Consider the following 15002-nt stretch of genomic DNA (forward strand, 5'->3'; position numbering starts at 1 on the left):
TGCTGGATAGAGTAATCTTGGTTGTAGGTTTTTCCCTTTCATCACTGTAAATATGTCCTGCTACTCCTTTCTGGCTTGCAGAGTTTCTGCTAAAAGATCAGCTGTTAACCTTATGGGGATTCCCTTGTATGTTATTTGTTGTTTTTCCCTTGCTGCTTTTAATGTATTTTTTGTATTTAATTTTTGATAGTTTGATTAATATGTGTCTTGGCATGTTTCTCCTTGGATTTATCCTGTATGGGACTCTCTGGACTTGATTAACTATTTCCTTTCCCATATTAGGGAAGTTTCCAACTATAATCTCTTCAAATATTTTCTCAGTCCCTTTCTTTTTCTCTTCTTCTTCTGGGACCCCTATAATTTGAATGTTGGTGTGTTTAATATTGTCCCAGAGGTCTCTGAGACTGTTCTCAATTCTTTTCATTCTTTTTTCTTTATTCTGCTCTGCAGTAGTTATTTCCACTATTTTATCTTCCAGGTCACTTATCCATTCTTCTGCCTCAGTTATTCTGCTATTGATCCCTTCTAGAGAATTTTTAATTTCATTTATTGTGCTGTTCATCATTGTTTGTTTGCTGTTTAGTTCTTCTAGGTCTTTTGTTAAACGTTTCTTGTATTTTCTCCATTCTATTTCTAAGATTTTGGATCATCTTGACTATCATTATTCTGATTTCTTTTTCAGGTAGACTGCCTATTTCCTCTTCATTTGTTAGGTCTGGTGGGTTTTTGCCTTGCTCCTTCATCTGCTGTGTATTTCTTTGTCTTCCCATTTTGCTTAACTTACTGTGTTTGGGGTCTCCTTTTCGCAGGCTGCAGGTTTGTAGTTCCCATTGTTTTTGGTGTCTGCCCCCAGTGGCTAAAGTTGGTTCAGTGGTTTTTGTAGGTTTCCTGGTGGAGGGGACTAGTGCCTGTGTTCTGGTGGATGAGGCTGGATCTTGTCTTTCTGGTGGGTAGGTCCACATCTGTTTGTGTGTTTTTGGGTGTCTGTGACCTTATGATTTTAGGCAGCCTCTGTGCTAATAGGTGGGGTTGTGTTCCTGTCTTGCTAGTTGTTTGGCATAGGGTATCCAGCACTGTAGCTTGCTGGTCGTTGAGTGGAGCTGGGTGTTGGCATTGAGATGGAGATCTTTGGGAGATTTTCGCTGTTTGATGTTATGTGGAGCTGGGAGGTCTCTGGTGTACCAATGTCCTGAACTTGGCTCTCCTACCTAAGAGGCACAGCCCTGATGCCTGGCTGGGGCACCAAAAACCTGTCATCCACACAGCTCAGAATAAAAGGGAGAAAAAAAGAAGGAAAGAAAGAAAAAGATAAAAAAAAAAGGTATTAAAATAAAAAACAATTATTAAAAAAATTTTTTTTAAGTAATTAAAAAAAGAAAGAAAGAACAACCAAACCAAAAAAACAGATCCACTAATAATAAGCACTGAACACTATACTAAAAAAAAAAAAAAACGGACAGACAGAACCCTAGGATAAATGGTAAAAGCAAAGGTATACAGACAAAAATCACACACAGAAGCATACGCATACACACTGACAAAAAGAGAAAAAGGGAAAAAAAAAATATATATATATCGTTGCTCCCAAAGTCCACCTCCTCAATTTGGGATGATCTGTTGTCTATTCAGGTATTCCACAGATGCAGGGTACATCAAGTTGACTGTGTAGATTTAATCTGCTGCTCCTGAGGCTGCTGGGAGAGGTTTCCCTTTCTCTTCTTTGTTCCCACAGCTCCTGGGGTTCATCTTTGGATTTGGCCCCGCCTCTGCGTGTAGGTTGCCTGAGGGCATCTGTTCTTCCCTTAGACAGGATGGGGTTAAAGGAGCAGGTGATTTGGGGGCTCTGGCTCACTCAGGCCAGGGGGAGGGAGAGGCACGGAGTGCAGGCGAGCCTGCAGCAGCAGAGGCTGGTGTGACGCTGCAACAGCCTGAGGCGCGCCATGTTTTCTCCCGGGGAAGTCATCCCTGGATCACTGGACCCTGGCAGTGGCGGGCTACACAGCGTCATGGGAGGGGAGGTGTGGAGAGTGACCTGTGCTTGCACACAGGCTTCTTGGTGTCTGCAGCAGCAGCCTTAGCGTCTCATGCCTGTCTCTGGAGCTCCTTTAAATGGCATTCTTAATCCCCTCTCCTCGTGCACCAGGAAACAAAGAGGGAAGAAACAGTCTCTTGCCTCTTCGGTAGCTCCAGACTCCTTCCCGGACTCCCTCCCGGCTGCCGTGGCACACTAGCCCCTTCAGGCTGTGTTCACGCAGCCAACCCCAGTCCTCTCCCTGGGATCTGACCTCTGAATCCCGAGCCTCAGCTCCCAGATCCTGCCTGCCGCGGTGGGTGAGCAGACAAGCCTGTCGGGCTGGTGAGTGCTGCTCGGCACCAATCCTCTGGGCGGGAATCTCTCTGCTTTGCCCTCCACACTCCTGTTGCTGCGCTCTCCTCTGTGGCTCCGAAGCTTACCCGCTCCGCCACCCTGTCTCCGCCCACGAAGGGGCTTCCTAGTGTGTGGAAACCTTTCCTCCTTTCACAGCTCCCTCCCACTGGTGCAGGTCCTGTGCCTATTCTTTTATCTCTGTTTTTTCTTTTTTCTTTTGCCCTACCCAGGTACATGGGGAGTTTCTTGCCTTTTGGGAGGTCTGAAGTCTTCTGCCAGTGTTCAGTAGGTGTTCTGTAGGAGTTGTTCCACATGTAGATGTATTTCTGATGTATTTGTGGGGAGGAAGGTGATCTCCACATCTTACTCTTCTGCCATCTTGAAGGAAGTTCATCCAGCATAATGTTTTAAGGTTCATCCATGTTATAGAATGCGTTAGTACTTCAATCCTTTTCATGGTTGAATAATATTCCACTGTATGGATTTACTTCATCTTGCTTATCAATTCATTAGTTGATGGACATTTGGGTTGTTTCCATTTTGGGGCTATTATGGATAACACTGCAATGAGCATTAGTGTACAGGGTTTTTAAAAAAATATCTGTCATCTTTATTTCTTTAATTGAACTGAGCATTTCTTAAAAAACTGGGTTATCCTTTTTTAGTGTTTTAAAAAAATAACCATTTTATTGTCATATAATTTATATACTATACAATTCACCCATTTAACATGCACAATTCAATGGTTTTTAATATAATCACAGAATTGTGCAACCATCTGCTTATACCTCCAATAAATCTATCATTCTCTCACCTATTGCCTTTCAACCACAAACTCCACTGTTTTTGACAGCACCCTCAAGGTTGAACTTTTTCACACTTTGTTGCAAGTCAGTTCCTTTGCGAGAGATTCAGAGTTCTCTATTCTATGGTTTTCTCCCACTCCCAGGCAAAACTCAGAGGTGTAGCTCTGGTGCTGGGGACAGGGACCATGGTGTCCACTACTTTCTGAGTGACATACCCACTTTAGGTGCTGAATGCTTCTGGAAGGAGGGGTATTAGCCGCAGGTCCTCTCGGCATGGAATCTCCACTTCTAAACTGGAGCAAGGACAATCAGTGCCCCAGTATTCTCATTGGTGCCATACTCAGTATAGTGTACCCATCCCACGAGTGGGGGCTGAATGGAAGATTGAAGGCCCCACTTCTCACCCACACTCCCCTGGAATACAGCCTTACCATCAGATAGCTAGGAGGCAGAATGAGAAACACTGATATCCTGCCTCTCACAGGAAGACAGCCCTCCTACTGGGAGCTGTGGGGAGACGGAACTCTAGTTATTTAATTTACCAGTCTAAAGCAAAGTTTCCATCTTACTGAGCTAGGAGCAGAGAAGGGAGTAGTCTTGGTTCAAATATCAAAGACTTGCTGTTCCTACCAAGACTTCAGTATATTTTCTCAAATAATGTTTCTCCATTTGTTTTATACCCTCAGGACCACTTCCAGAAAATTGAAATGCTCTCTTTTAAATAATTTTCACCAGTTTTTCTGGGGAGCAGGGCTGCAGAGCTCCTCATGTTGTCATGCTGGAAGTGGAACTCCTGAAGCTCTGATGTACAGGTATTTTGAGTGGACATATGTTTAAAATACTCTTGGACATGTATCTAGGAATGGAACTGCTGTGTCATTTAGTAACACTACTTTTCTACGATTTTACACACTGTCCTTCTAAACACTGAGACTACAAGGAGAGTCAGAATTTTCTCTGAGCCAATCACACAAACCTGTGTTTAACACTGTTTCTTCCGCTTACAAAGACGGCCATGTGGAGACAGAGCATTCTGTATGCCTTCTATTTGGAACATGTGATGCACCACTAGCTAAAGATGAGCAGCAAAATTCCCCTCCCAAACCCTGATCTCCTTCGTGATAAATATTACTCTCAATGAAACAAGGGGCTAGTTAAAATGCTATACTGTCTGCTCTGTCTCAGATTTTGTACTGTATAATACAACAGGCTTTCACTGAAATTAGAAGTATGCAAATGTTTTCAAAGAAGGTAAAATTTCTAAAGAAGAGTCTGGGGTCTATCTCTGGATATTCTTCACTGAAGAGGTGTTATTATCAAGTAAGGGTATTTTATATTAATACAACATTTTTCACAAAAGCAAGCTTGGAAGCAGAGATGAACATTTTAAACATCAAAATAATGTGGATTAAAACAAAATATGCATCAATTTTTGAGATAAAACAGAACATTTCAAAGAGCTGTTTGAGCTTTCAGCTACCACTTTTCTGCCCTCATATTCTTTAGGATATACACTGTACTCACTTATCACAGTAGTTAGAAGTACTTAGGTAGAAGCATGTGAGAAGCCTGCCCCAAACAATCACGTTATAATGACAAATACACAAACAAACACACACACACACACACACACACACACGCACCCCATCCTATTTATACTAAAAATCCCTTCAGGGGTTTCCCTGGTGGCGCAGTGGTTGAGAGCCTGCCTGCCGATGCAGGGGACACGGGTTCGTGCCCCGGTCCGGGAAGATCCCACATGCCACGGAGCGGCTAGGCCCGTGAGCCATGGCCACTGAGCCTGCGTGTCCGGAGCCTGTGCTCCGCAACGGGAGAGGCCACAGCAGTGAGAGGCCCGCGTACCACACACACACACAAAAAAAAAACCCCTTCAGGATAGAACTATAGCCACTATTCTGCATATTACGAATAAGCTTATTAAAGCATGCTACTCACAGGGAGGACTAAATACGTAATATTTTAAAGCAATCACTGGCAGTAAGGCTGATGAGACTGAAAACGAAAGGATCAGTGATCTGATCTCTTTGCCCAGAGATCAGCTTACATATTCTAGCAGAAATCTGAATAGGAGAAAGTATGCTGACCCTTCACCACTTGATATTTAAATAAGTTGCATTTAATACTGGAGTCTGATTGAATAAAAATTAAATAAACTTAAACTATTTGTCTGGGAGGAAAAAAAAAACCAATTAGACTGAAACATGTCAGTTTTTAATCATTTTCTCATTCCCAACCTCAGCTATTGGCTGGAGTTTTTTCTTTAGCCATGATATAATCAAACCGATATAAAATAACCATATATTTTTGTAAATGTTGATTTAACTGATAGGAAAGAATACACTCTTAATTTGTGAACATAAAAGTATAACAAACACAAACTCGTAAACGAACTAACCTTGAGGTTCACTGACCAACACCAAGCATTTTAATACTCCTGGGAGGAGCAGTTCAACCTCGGAAACATCAATGTTAGTTTCCTTAACAAGTTGGAGGATGAAGGCCAGAATGGATGCTAAGCGAGGAGGGAGCAAGGATCCTTTAAACTCAAAGTAGGATTTCCTGAAAAGAAGCATAATTTTATTTTTCCTTCTCTTTAAAGTTTTAATAGAGCAGAATCAAATGCCATACACTTTAAAGATACTGGCCTATTTTAGCTCCCAAATTAGTAAAACACAATTTTTAAAAAGTATGTATATTTTACCATGTTTTCTTCAAACCTAAGATTTTTGAAGCAATGACTGCACATCCTTTTGGCGTGCTATAAGGGCCAAAGCAGAATACAGATACAAACAAAATATAAAGCAACCTGGTCTTAAAATATACTTAATACACTTAATCAAAATCTAATAAAAATCTAACTTTGTAATATAAGCTTGATCTCCTCTATCAGCTCCTCAATGATGCAACATTTTCTCTAACATCAAATTTGCGTAAAGATTCTCTCCTCATATTTATTTACTTAGGGATTTGAAGGGTGGTCTTATATTTCCAAATAAATAAGAGGACTATACTAGAAATCATCTTCCCATTCCAGCCTACCTCCTTCCTTCCCTTATGAAGTAAAAGAATCAGAGAGGTAATTTAGGATATAATATCTTCTCTTAAAGCAGGACAATTTTTAGCATTTGAACTCAACAGAGGTCATAAAGATAATTTATCTGATTCATTTTTGTATCTCTACCTCTTAGAACAGGTCTCAGCTCATAACAGGTGTTCAGTATACTTTTTTTAAATGAATAAATGAAAGTGAAAATTGTTCAGTTTCTAAAAAGTCAAGACAATATGAATAAGTGTCAGATATAGCTAAATCTAAGCTAGACATCTAAATATACTTGCAAAGCAATAATAATTTGCCAAAATGGGGCATAGAAATCACTAAAGATTATAAATTCCTTAAGGGCAGAACTATGCCTTCATCATTTCTACTCTATACAATGACTTCCAACAAACATTACATATTACAAAATTCATTCACTCTTTGAGTGGCAAGGGCTTTTTATCTGTTTTGTTTAATAATGAATTCCCAACGCCTAGAAAAAAGATTTATTTAGTACATGGTGTGCCAGGTACAAGTCTAAGAACAAGAGTATAAAATATGGTTTCTGAAAGCATGGGGTTCACTGTTCAGTGGAAAAGTTAGATTAAAAAAAAAAAGGACAATTATAATACAGTGTGACAGGTGCTTTGAAAGATAATCCCAGAATTCTTAGGAATTCAGTAGAAGAGGCCCTAAGATGGGGAACTCCAGGAGTAGAAAAGCTTGGAATAGAGGAAGTCATAGGAGGCAATCTCTATTTCTTTCCTGAGTGTTTAAAAAGACAGAAAAAGGAATTGTTACGTGTTTAGGTATTCAACTAGAAATCATAAGAAAAACATTTTTTACTGTATACAAAGTAAATAGGAAAGTCAAGAAAAGCAGCCAAGATCCTAAACACTGGGCTTTAACGACTTTAAGACCTTAAGGATTCGATTTCACTTCAGCACTTGTCGTTTGGTTTGTACTAAAATTACCTATGCAATGTCTCAAACACAGTGGTAGCGTACTATAATCTTGTTGGAAATTCAGACACAAGTTAGGCAAAAATATCATGATTCTGTGAATTGAATCATCAAGAGCACGTGACTCCAGAAGAAGGAAAGCAGCATCATGGTACACTGAGATATTAGGTGTAGGTCTCATAAAGTCTAGGTAGTATTTAGCCCAGAGGGATGGCATTTTAATGGAGAAAATGGTATGAACAAAGCTGTGAGGTAGGGAGATGTAAAGCATTTTGGGGGGTGATAATTAAACCCATCTCATTAGGGCTTGTAACAATATATGATGCCATATGTATTACATTTGGAAAAGTTAAGTGACAGATCACGGAGAGCTAAGGAGTATGGAGTTTACTCCACAAGTCAAAAAGGAGTGAATAAAGGTTTGAAGGTAGGGAAGTGTCATACTGGAACAATATTTTAGGAAAAGTAATCTGGGGGAATTGTTTAGGTGGGACTGGAAGAAAAGACAAGAGATAAGTGAAAGTAGTTAGGACACTGGCAATAGTCCAGGTATAATGTGATAAGAGAAAAGACATGTGAAAAGGGAAGGAAACAATCATTTGCCAAAGGCTGGAAAAGAGGAGGGAACAAAGAATGTAAAGCTTTCAAACCTGAGTAACAGAACACTAGCAACACACAGAAAAGGTCAGAAGGCAGAACAGATCTTAGACATGGGATTCTGTCATGTGAGGTGATGGATAACATCAGGACATTAAAGCTACCAGATCATTAAAAACACAGGAAAGAAAACTAGACAAGAATAACCTATATCACCACAGCATCTTAAAGTTTAAAAACTAATTTCATGTGAAGCTAAATACCTCATGAAGACAAAAAAAAAGATAATTTCTACTGTTATAGTTAAAAGATATTGGAGTTTAGTAGAAAACCTAAGAAGTTTCATTGATTCATCTGCCTAATAATAAACTGAGTTATTAAGACAGTGTAGACTAACAAAAATAGGACTTCATATTGCTTCCTTTTTCATATTAGCATTTATCTTTTCACTTAACCATCTTTTATAAAATACAATTACTTCATTTTGTACAGTACAAAATACAATTAGTGTTTATCTGATGAAAATATATATATACCTTTGGGACATGTATAAGAAAAATAATAGCTACATAGAGAAAACAAGCAATATAAAGAGCACTGTCTTAGGCTGACAAGTCATTCTGGTAAATTCTTAGATAATGCTTCTCAAAAAAGTTTCTAAACTCAGTATCCTAAGGATTGCCAATACTTTTGAGATGCTTTGTTATTTTTTTATAGAGAATAATAAATTGTAAATACCACCTATTTTTAATATTTAGATGTACCTTATGACTTGTACAATGCATTTCTTTAGAGATGACATCGGTGGAACAGTGGTTGAGCTTCTCAATGCCAACAAAACAGGATGTTGTCCAAGACCTAAAACATGTGGTGAAGCTGGAAGAAACCGCCCGATATACTGCTCAATAACATTCCCTAGTAACTGAGTCAAATAGGCATTTGGATTTTGAGACTGACAACACACGATACACATGCCCTACAGGAGAAAAAAAAAAGAGAGAGAAATACTAAAAGGTAACGTTAAAAAAAAGATTTAGGAAGTTACTAATTTTGTCCCAAGCATTTATATCATTGTGTAACTTATCACAATCAACAAGAACAACTTCCATCATCAACAGGTAATGTTTGTATGAAGCTCAGGGAGCAGCTGACCTTGGGTAACACCTATGCAGCAGTACCTAACCAAGCATACATGTATTGGGGGCACACCCAGAGGAGGCAGGGGAGAAGAGCAGGAAGACAGATGAAGCTTCCTTCTGCCTCTCATCTTTAGAAAATTTCACCACCACACTCATCAGCTACATATATATGTATTACAAAGTTATAAAATACATTTTAGTCTATTTTTAAACTTATGGTACTGCTCATTTTATCTGAGTAAGACTATAAAATGTAGGCTAAAAATTTTCAATGTTAAGAAATGTGATAAATTTTAAAAAAATAACAAAAGGAGAGAAATGCAGAAGATTAAGACTCAGAATAATGACAATTTATTTTGAGGTTTTTATATGTCAGGCATTGTGCCACATGCTTTATATTCATTATTCCATTTAAATTTTTCAAAAAACAGCCCCACTGACTTAGTGTTATTTTATCTCTGATGTTACAGCTGGAGAAATTGAGGTTTAGAGAAGTTAAGAGTTTGATCAAGGTCATACAGAACTCACAATGTCTTGTTATATGTCTGCTGATTTAATCCCTTCTATTTATATAGAAGTTAATGAGATACTTTCATATGGACTGCAGTATTTGATACTTACAAACAAACCAACACCCTGAGAAATAAAATTCTTTCCTGCTAATATTACTAAATATTGCATTTTACTAAATAATCACCAACAGAGCAACAAATTATGCTCTAAAAGTTCATTAATAATTTGGTACTTTGTGATTCACAATGTGGTTTTTCCAGAGGAATAATCAGAAATGACTGTCATGTCTCCATTTTAACTTTAAATGGTATTTACCCAATAGGAGATTTTGAAAGTTTATTTCTAATGAAAAATAGCACAGAGCTGTTAAAAACATAAGCACTTGAATAACAATTGAAAAAAAAAAACAAAAAACAATGGACTCCCCCACCCCTACAGAAGACAGATGAAGAAGAGGAAAAGCTGTTTGAGGAAAAGCATGTTATATCAGAAGAAGATAAAGTAATAAATGGATATTTTAAAAAAAATTCTGAAGAGGAGAGCTTATACCTTTAAGAAATTAAAGATATAGCTCCAAGTCAGTTCTGCCAAATGGATAATTTACCAAAATTTTCAACTTAGGAAGTTTATAAGAATTCTTATTAAGTGGACTGTTTTGGTTTCAGAGGGCCGCATGGAGCAAGCACTCCACACTGCTATTGACATAAGCAGCCACCATGGAATCTAGGAAGTGTTCTATTTCTGTTACTCTACAGCACATACTCAGCAACTTTGTGACTGGAGATCCTAAATGTTTCTAAAATCTGCTGTGCACCTGTATACCCACTGCCTTAGTTCAAAACCTTCAGATAATGAACTACTCACTACCTTCCAAGTCTCCAATCTAACCTCCACACCAACCTAAACGTTGACCAGAATCACCTTTCTAAAAATGTAAATATGGTATGTCACTCCCACTTTTTTGCCCCAGATCCATCAACAGTCCCCATGTATTACAAGAACAAGTCCAAACTTCTTAGTATGCCACACAAAACCCTTCATTATGTGGCCCCTCCTGTATGAGCCTCCAGCCACACCAGAATTATTTGCTTTTTCCCCATGTGTCATATTTCTTATAGCTTATACCCTCTACATGCTGTTCCCTCTGACAGGTACAGTCCTTCAACTCCTACCCTCTCTGCTCTTTAACACCTAATATCCTTTACTACAGCTATCTTCTCTTGCATTTCCTCATCCCAGTCTGGCTGACGGATAGCTGAGGCCTCTAAGGAAAATACTGAGCACACTGCTGGGAGTGTCTCTGCTGGTTGGTCTCTTCTCTCAACTTTAAGTTTCTTGAGGGTGGAGCTTTTACCTCTTCCATCTTTGTATTCAGAGCCCAAACCAAAAGGAATTTTAAACCTGTTCAATGGAAGTGCAACACCACACATGTACATTAGGATTACAATGTATGGTTTACATATCTGCAATTAGTAAACTGTTTTAAGGCAGGTGTCAATTTTTTTTTTTTTTTAACTTTTAAGTAGGCACTTACTATACCTGGAGATACAAAGGAAGACTCTTCTGAATTGCAGTCAACATAGGTGCAGGCAGCTCCTTCTCTTGCTGTAATACTGTATGTGGCAACAGTAAACAGTCTATGATCCGGAATAGTAATTTTTGGGCTTTAGAGGTGGCAAAGATCTGTGCCCATGATTTCACAAGAGTTCCTAACACAGAAGAGCAGTAAGAGAAATTATGGTTATCTTCTAACCAGAAAATTTTGTCATTCCACTGAAAAAAAGTATATTTATAACACGTAGGACCAAGTTAAAGTTGGCAATAGGAAGAAACATGTATTAAGAGTCAAAAGACTTACGCCAAGTATTTCGCTAAAGAGACAACTCTCTGAGTTCTGGGCCAAGAAAAACATACATTTCCTGAGCAACTGGCATTTAATACATACACACAATGTGTGGTTATACATTATGTGAATATATAGATTGAATGTTGCAATTAACCAGATCTCTCTTTTTGCTTTGGTTGCTAGGAAACTCAGAGGCAAATTTATAGTTCAACTTTAAGAACAATGTAAGATCATATATTATGCTTTTATGTATATATTCACTTTTCCCTGGGTTTCATCATACTACTCTCCATTTTATTGATACCCTTATTTCTTCATATTTTACATTTAATTTACAGGCTGTCTCAACTCAGTTTGCAACAAGAAGAGGTATAACTAAATTTAATTGTTAAAGCAGGAAAAATGATTAGCTGTAACATCTTGAAGCAATCACTTAACCTCCTGGAACTTCAGTTTTTATAAGTTTCAGTTATTTAACATGAGCAAAAAATGAATTTAAATTTTGATTCAAAAGAAGAGAAACAGGGCTTCCCTGGTGGCGCAGTGGTTGAGAGTCCGCCTGCCGATGTAGGGGACATGGGTTTGTGCCCCGGTCCAGGAAGATCCCACATGCCGCGGAGCGGCTTGGCCCGTGAGCCATGGCTGCTGAGCCTGCGCGTCCGGAGCCTGTGCTCCGCAACGGGAGAGGCCACAACAGTGAGAGGCCCGCGTACCGCAAAAAAAAAAAAGAAGAGAAACAGACTTCTTTACTACATGAAATATATTATGGTTGCTTTGATGATGGGAGTCTGTCAATTGCTACATTTAATGATAGTAAAACTTATCAAATGAGCATCTTTTGTTTAATAAAGTAATTAAGAGCAGATATATACTTTCCTTTAGAGTATATTACTGCAATTGAGGTCTCCTTTACTGAAAAATATGAATTTAAAAGGAGAACATTAAGTACTTGTCCAAACAGCAATGGTACATGTGCTGCATAAACTGTTATATTTTATTCCATCTTAGAAAAGCAAAAAAGATGATAAAATTCAAAGTCACTTCCATAAAACAAAAAGTTTAAAATTCAAGCTCTGAAGGAAAACAAAAATATGCTTATAGAAGGATATACAGATGTTTTTTAAAAAAAAGAACTAATAATCACTTCTAAGAACAACAAACAGCAACATTAATCTTCTGTTGTAAAAGGAAATACAATAATCAATCATAAAGAAACACAATGCTCACTTAGCAATATTTTAAATAATGCTGGCTTCTCATTCTTTCAGTGAGTGAGAAATTTGAGAATGACAGCAATGTAAGAAAAGCTCACATTCTAAGCAACATTAGTATACCAGTAAGACAAACTGCCATCACCACCAACATTTGAAATGATTCATATCACTCTTAAGAGTCACACAGGCATTAACTTATAAAGAGCAAGGAACTTCCAACCCAAAATGCATCATCTACCCTTGTATTTTATCTTGTGCAATGGTTAAAACACTTGGCTGAAGACCTTAAGTTTTATGAGTTCAGAGAAAGTAGAGATGACATATTTGTTTTACTGCAATATCAAGCCCCTACTTTGAAATTTTCAGCAAAGAACGTTCGGGTGTGTAGGAAATTAATAATGCAAAGAAAAAGAAAATTTTTAAGTAAAAAAACTTTGAGAAAGGTTTAAATACACAGAGTGGCTTTGTAAGAAACCTAGTGTTTTTCCTGGCTATAAACTATGACTTATTTACTGATAAAGCTGAAAATATAGAAAACTTGTGGGGAACAACTCCCACAATTCAAAGAGAGCCACACTAGCTTTTTTATTTTTATTTTTTTAACATCTTTATTGGAGTATAATTGCTTTACAATGGTGTGTTAGTTTCTACTTTATAACAAAGTGAATCAGTTATACATATATATATGTTGCCATATCTCTTCCCTCTTGAATCTCCCTCCCTCCACCCTCCCTATCCCACCCCTCTAGGTGGTCACAAACCACTGAGCTGATCTCCCTGTGCTATGTGGCTGCTTCCCACTAGCTATCTATTTAACATTTGGTAGTGTATATATGTCCATACCACTCTCTCGCTTTGTCACAGCTTACCCTTCCCCCTCCCCATATCCTCAAGTCCATGCTCTAGTAGGTCTGTGTCTTTATTCCCATCTTACCCCTAGGTTCTTCATGACCTTTTTTTTTTCTTCCTTAGATTCCATATATATGTGTTAGCATACGGTATTTGTTTTTCTCTTTCTGACTTACTTCACTCTGTATGACAGACCCTAGGTCCATCCACCTCACTACAAATAACTCAATTTCATTTCTTTTTATGGCTGAGTAATATTCCATTGTATATATGTGCCACATCTTCTTTATCCATTCCTCTGTTGATGGACACTTAGGTTGCTTCCATGTCCTGGCTACTGTAAATAGAGCTGCAATGAACATTTTGGTACATGACTCTTTTTGAATTATGGTTTTCTCAGGGTGTATGCCCAGTAGTGGGATTGCTGGGTCGTATGGCAGGTCTATCTGCAGTTTTTTAAGGAACCTCCATACTGTTCTCCATAGTGGCTGTATCAATTTACATTCCCACCAACAGTGTAAGAAGGTTCCCTTTTCTCCACACCCTCTCCAGCATTTATTCTCTGTAGATTTTTTGATGATGGCCATTCTGACTGGTGTGAGATGATATCTCATTGTAGTTTTGATTTGCATTTCTCTAATGATTAATGATGTTGAGCATTCTTTCATGTGTTTGTTGGCAATCTGTATATCTTCTTTGGAGAAATGTCTATTTAGGTCTTCTGCCCATTTTTGGATTGGGTTGTTTTTTTGTTATTGGGCTGCATGAGCTGCTTGTAAATTTTGGAGATTAATCCTTTGTCAGTTGCTTCATTGGCAAATATTTTCTCCCATTCTGAGGGTTGTCTTTCGGTCTTGTTTATGGTTTCCTTTGCTGTGCAAAAGCTTTGTAGTTTCATTAGGTCCCATTTATTTATTTTTGTTTTTATTTCCATTTCTCTAGGAGGTGGGTCAAAAAGGATCTTGCTGTGATTGATGTCATAGAGTGTTCTGCCTATGGTTTCCCCTAAGAGTTTGATAGTGTCTGGCCTTACATTTAGGTCTTTAATCCATTTTGAGTTTATTTTTGTGTATGGTGTTAGGGAGTGTTCTAATTTCATACTTTTACATGTACCTGTCCAGTTTTCCCAGCACCACTTATTGAAGAGGCTGTCTTTTCTCCACTGTACATTCTTGCCTCCTTTATCAAAGATAAGGTGACCATATTTGCGTGGGTTTATCTCTGGGCTTTCTATCCTGTTCCATTGATCTATATTTCTGTTTTGTGCCAGTACCATATTGTCTCGATTATTGTAGCATTATAGTATAGTCTGAAGTCCGGGAGCCTGATTCCTTCAGCTCCATTTTTCTTTCTCAAGATTGCTTTGGCTATTCGGGGTCTTTTGTGTTTCCCTACAAACTGTGAAATTTTTTGTTCCAGTTCTGTGAAAAATGCCAGTGGTAGTTTGATAGGGATTGCATTGAATCTGTAGATTGGTTTGGGTAGTATAGTCATTTTCACAATGTTGATTCTTCCAATACAAAAACATGGTATATCTCTGCATCTATTTGTGTCATCTTTAATTTCTTTCATCAGTGTCTTATAATTTTCTGCATACAGGTCTTTTGTCTCCTTAGGTAGGTTTATTCCTAGATATTTTATTCTTTTTGT

General features: G+C 38.1%; 1 protein-coding gene across 1 annotated transcript in view; it reads right to left on the reverse strand.

The window, feature by feature from the left end:
• Positions 1–15002, reverse strand: part of MMS22L (MMS22 like, DNA repair protein) — a 139792-nt gene that overhangs the window by 12361 nt on the left and 112429 nt on the right. Inside the window, exons 20-22 of the mRNA XM_030883001.2 lie at positions 10983–11152; positions 8556–8767; positions 5591–5754 (exon numbers count right to left, since the gene is read on the reverse strand). Of these exons, the coding sequence (XP_030738861.1) occupies positions 5591–5754; positions 8556–8767; positions 10983–11152 (546 nt within the window). The remainder of the gene's footprint in view (positions 1–5590; positions 5755–8555; positions 8768–10982; positions 11153–15002) is intronic.

Source organism: Globicephala melas, chromosome 14 (genome assembly GCF_963455315.2).
Source record: "Globicephala melas chromosome 14, mGloMel1.2, whole genome shotgun sequence".
Classification (NCBI taxonomy): Eukaryota; Metazoa; Chordata; class Mammalia; order Artiodactyla; family Delphinidae; genus Globicephala; species Globicephala melas.